Source organism: Salvelinus namaycush, chromosome 21 (genome assembly GCF_016432855.1).
Source record: "Salvelinus namaycush isolate Seneca chromosome 21, SaNama_1.0, whole genome shotgun sequence".
Classification (NCBI taxonomy): domain Eukaryota; kingdom Metazoa; phylum Chordata; class Actinopteri; order Salmoniformes; family Salmonidae; genus Salvelinus; species Salvelinus namaycush.
Window position 1 is genome coordinate 10154348 of NC_052327.1, and position 5307 is coordinate 10159654.

Here is a 5307-nt window from a genome sequence, read left to right on the forward strand (position 1 = left end):
TTAATTTTGGTCGTCTGTTACATATTTTACGTATTATTATTACATATTGAAAAAGTTCAGGTCAAAGGGGAATACATTTTAGGATTGTAGTGTGTAACTTTACAATCCATTGTTTGAATGGTTGGATATGAGCTGCGTGTGACTTTCCAGCCACAAAACCTCTCATCATTCAGATTTGACTTTCAATAGTTTTTTAAATATTCCCTTGTACGTCGCATCGCTTTGAGACTCATCTTAAAGCCTCCATCGTGTTTAATATCATAGGTCTTTGAAAAGAGTTCCGATGCCACAATTAATATTTTCATACCTTCATCTTAGTGGTTTTAAAAAATATTTTATTAGGATCCCCATTAGCTGTTGCAAAAGCAGCAGATACTCTTCCTGGGGTCCACACAAAACATGAAACATAATATAGAATTACATAATACAGAACATCAATAGACAAGAACCCGAAAACCTGTAACAATTACCCTTGTTGATTTTCCCATCCCTTTCTTCTCTGGACCTGGTGTTGACACCTCATCCTCTGATTTGTCCACACGTTTTCTCTTCTATCCATTTGCTGCAGGTGGCTCATCTTTAAATGGTTCAACTGTGGGGTTCTCATGTTGTTGTTTTTTACGGTCTTTCAATTTTTTTTTGTTTTCCAGGTCCTGAACAGTAGCGTCATTCCTTGTTATCAACCCAATCACTCTCTCAATCTCAAGGATAGACTTATCCATTCCACAACTGATAATGGTTTTAGTCATGTCTACTCTCGCATGTCTACTCTTCTTTAAACTTTATGGAATTTATTTTAAAAAGGTAAGGGTTATCTTATATATTTTTTGTATACTGAACAAAAATATCAATGCAAGTGTAGGTCCCATGTGTCATGAGCTAAAATAAAAGATCCCAGAAATGTTCCTTACACAGAAAAAGCTTATTTCTCTCAAATGTTTTGCACAAATTTGTTTACATCACTGTTAGTGAGCATTATTTTAAACCAAGATAATCCATACACCTGACAGGTGTGGCATTTCAAGAAGCTGATTAAACAGCATGTTCATTACACAGGTGCACCTTGTGCTGGGAAAAATAAAAGACAAATGTGCAGTTTTATCACACAACACAATGCCATAGATGGCGCAATTTTTGAGGGAGCGTACAATTGGCATTCTAACTGCAGGAATGTCCACCAGAGCTGTTGCTAGAGAATTGAATGTTAATTTCTCTACCATAAGTCATCTCCAACGTAATTTTAGAGAATTTGGCAATATGTCCAATCGGTCTCACAACCGCAGACCACCAGCCTAGGACCTCCACATCCGGCTTCTTCACCTGCAGTATTGTCTGAGACAGCTGATGAAACTGTGGGTTTGCACAACGGAAGGATTTCTGCACAAACTGTCAGAAACCGTTGAGGCCCATTGCCGTGCCATTCATCCGCCGCCATCACCTCATGTTTCAGAATGATAATGCATGGCCCCATATCGCAAGGATCTGTACACAATTCCTGGAAGCTGAAAATGTCCCATGGCCTGCATACTCACCAGACATGTCACCCATTGAGCATATTTGGGATGATGCCAGAGGGGTGTTTCCTCCCGTCATTCCAGTCCCTCTCTGTGATGCCACCCCCTACAGGTTTGAGCCACTCAATGCGGAGTCTGGCTGCTGCCTGTTTGTAGACATTGATGAGCGAATATCTGTCATCCGCCATCGATGCCCGCTAAGGGCGGAAGAGGACCTAGGGGTAAGGACTTGCGCTTCCTCATCCTCTTCTGCTGCCTGGAGGAGGAAGAGGACAATGACAAGTTCTCCCTCCCCTTTCCGTGAAAGAGTGGGTGAAGGTCCTCAACGTAGCCATCCAAAATGTTGGCTCATGAGGTCTGGGTGGTAGTCTCCCCGCATGGCTTGCACATGTTCAAGGCCCAGGCAGATGACACACAGGCAGTGCATGTCCTTGCCCCACATGGACATGCTGGGGCAAGGGCAGGGCCTTGAATCAGAGAGGTGCGGGGGAATGCCATAATCGACCTCCACGTCTTCAGTGCCTGGGGAAAAGTAGGTTAACTGCCTTGCTCAGAACGACAGATTTTTACCTTGTCAGCTCAGGTTTTCATCCAGCAACCTTGCGTTTACTGGCCCAATGCTCTAACCAGTAGGCTACCTGACGCCCCAAGTGACATCTCAAGGACGATCAAAGAAAATTGTATGCACCTGAGCTCAATTTGGAGTGTCATAGCAAAGGGGTGTGAATAGTTATGTAAATTAGATATTTCTGTATTTAATTTTCTACAAATTTGCTAAAATATCTACAAACATGTTTTCATTTTGTCATTATGGGATATTGGGTGTAGATCGGTTAGAAACTAAATCAAATGAATCCACTTTGAATTGAGACTGTAAGACAACTAAATGTGGAATAAGTCAAAGGTTATGAATGCTTTCTGATTGCAGTTGAGGTCGCTCAATCTGATGTTGGCCTACAGCACCGTTTGCAGCGATTTGAGTGAACATTCCACAATCTAGTATCAGTAATTCATGATTTTGTATTTTGTAAGAAATGGCAGTATATCGTCATCACAATATTACATCATCACAAACAAAAGCAGGAGGCATACAGAATTGTTAGCAGAAAGAGGAACAGCATTATTTTAACAACAATATACGGTTGTTACAAAAGATCAGCTTAGTACAGCTTAGGCTTTGGATGTCATACCTTTTAATGTGCTGCTTTGAAACATTGTTAGATTTTTTTATACTATTTTACATAGACAATTATCTTCGTAGTCCATCAATCAAATGCATCTTCCTTAAATAATCAAATGTTCTATTACATATTATAATAGAGTAGCTCACATCATCCTCACTTCACACCTGTGTTTCTGTACTGACACCTCAGTAGGTTCTTGAAGGTCTTTCTGAAGGTGACGTTACACAGTGCATAGCACGCTGGGTTGACTGTGCTGTTGATATAACACAGCCAGTAGCCCATGGTCCACACTGTGTCTGGAACGCAGAAGTGACAGTAAGTGCCAATGATGGCCATGACGTTGTAAGGAGTCCAGGTGAGAATGAAGGCCAGGAGAATAGCAAAAATAGTCTTGGTCACTTTCCTCTCCCTCGCTACAATCCGTCTCCTCTTCACCTGGGTCTTACTGAAGCTGGGGAATGGGGAAAACATTTTTCTGAGCTGACTAGTTGTATTGGAGCCATTAAGGATAGAGCTTGGCTGGGAGACCTTGGTAGCAGAGCTGTTCTTATCCCCTGTGCGGTTGAACGTGACCCTACTGTTGGACCATCTGCAGTCTTGATTAATCTCACTAGGTAAGTGGTCTGGAGAGGGGGTAACATCTGAAGTGGGGATGACATTATTGTTGGCCTGCTCTGTAGAGCCTTTCAGGGCCTTGATAATCCCCTGCTTAGCGCAGATACTCGTCTCTGCTTCGATGGAAATGGCCAAATCGCTCTTTGGCTCAGTGTCTGTCTGGGTCGAGACGCAGCTCCTCTTCAGATGGCAGCTTTGTTTCGGTCGTCCACTAGAGGTCCTCGCTCTGCTACTATGCAGCTCTGCAGTGAGGCGACTGCGGCTGGCAAAGGAGATCCGGGTGTACAGGACAATCATGATGACCGCCGGCAGGTAGAACGCGGATAGCGTCATCCCCAGTGTAACCGAGGGTTTGGACAGGAGCTGGATGTAGCACTCCCCATCAGGGACGATCCGTTTGCCGACGAAGGACTGCCAGAAGAGGATGGCCGGGGCCCAAAGGAACAGAGACAGGAGCCAGGCTGCTGCGATCATCAGCCCAGCCAGTCTGGTGGTCCGCCTGGACGGGTAGGTCAATGGTCGGGTCACGCAGAAGTAGCGGTCGAGGCAGATGATCAGGAGGTTCATAACCGAAGCGTTGCTGACCACGTAGTCCAAGGCCAACCACAGGTCACAGACGACCGCACCCAGGGGCCAGTAGCCCTTGACGATATAGAGGGTGTAGAGGTTCATGGAGAGCAGACCGATGATGAGGTCAGCACACGCCAGGCTGAACAAGAAGTAGTTGTTGACTGTCTGGAGGTGGCGGTTGACTTTGATTGACAGCATCACCAGGACGTTGCCCAGGACGGTGATGAAGCTGAGCGAGCCGGTCACTATGACGATGAGGATCAGTTCAGCAGTGGTGTAAAGGCAGCCCGGTCTCCCATAATCTCCATAGGAGTGGTTGCCGTAGGGATGGACCCAGCTGATGTTGTATTCCATGTCAGATGAAGGCACTTGATGAAAACAAACAAATAAACAAAAAATTGAATACCTAAGGTTGCATTTGAAGTTTTTGGATCAAATATATTATCTGAAAAATAAATGGTTACAATGTCCTCTATTCAATTGTAATAGCCAATCCAGAATTTTCACAAAGCAACACCTTTTGTGCTTGTTATTCCTAGATTAATAATAATGAATAGATTATCCTTGAAAGGAAGGGAATTGCATTGTAATATACACTGCTCTGTATTTTTATTCTATGGTCTATGGTGAGATATAAATATATAACCTATGCCGATCAAAAGCTAATGTGGAGAAATGTTTTATGCATTGCTAAAGGGGAATTCTAATGTAACTTTCCAAGCTGGATCAGGTGAAGTATGCTTGCCGAATGAAAAATAAACCTGTACACTAGAAGTTGTCATACTGTTTGTATTCATGAGGGTTACATATTTTACAGGAATGAACTGATAAACTTACCCCTCAAATTTGAAGAAAGCCTCTCGAAATCTTCAGTGTAATTTCTGCCATCCACATTCCATGATTAAAGCAAATGTCTAGTCCTAACAAAAATCACACAAACTTAAATTACAAATTGGGCTGCCTGTAGTCCCACCGTCCCAGTCTGCAAGCATCTTCATAACCAATCCACAAGTGATTTACACACAGCAATAGCATCTTCACAAACATATTTATGGTCTAACAGCCCTATGGCTGATGTTCTCAATTAGGTCCACTCAAGTCTCCTTGCAGTAAAAGACTGGCAACACCTAGTAACGTCACAGATCTCTTGATATGTTTTCATGCAATAATGATGGGCCTCCCCTCGAAGCCGGATTCATCCCTATGTGTCTTCCTTTCAGGGAGTGTTTCCTGGTCACTGTTCATCTCTGCTTCTGTTTGCTCTTTGCTCTAGGCCAGGTCACTGTACAAGCACTTTTTGTGACAACTGCTGATTTAAAGGGCTTTACATTTAATTGATTGAATAACACTACAGTATAGAGACTGTAGAAATGTTTTCTGTTTCTTCAAGTGCAGCCTGTTTTATGAATTTCAGCACAACCTTC

The 5307-nt window shown here is 43.2% G+C and overlaps 1 protein-coding gene across 1 annotated transcript; it reads right to left on the reverse strand.

Annotated features, from left to right (window-relative positions):
* Positions 1 to 2720: 2720 nt before the first annotated feature.
* Positions 2721 to 4911, reverse strand: chrm4b (cholinergic receptor, muscarinic 4b). The gene is made up of 2 exons (XM_039018033.1): positions 4721 to 4911; positions 2721 to 4251 (listed from the first exon to the last, which is right to left on the reverse strand). The coding sequence occupies exon 2, from the start codon at positions 4235 to 4237 to the stop codon at positions 2852 to 2854; it is 1386 nt and encodes a 461-aa protein (XP_038873961.1). The 5' UTR covers positions 4238 to 4251; positions 4721 to 4911; the 3' UTR covers positions 2721 to 2851.
* Positions 4912 to 5307: the final 396 nt, after the last annotated feature.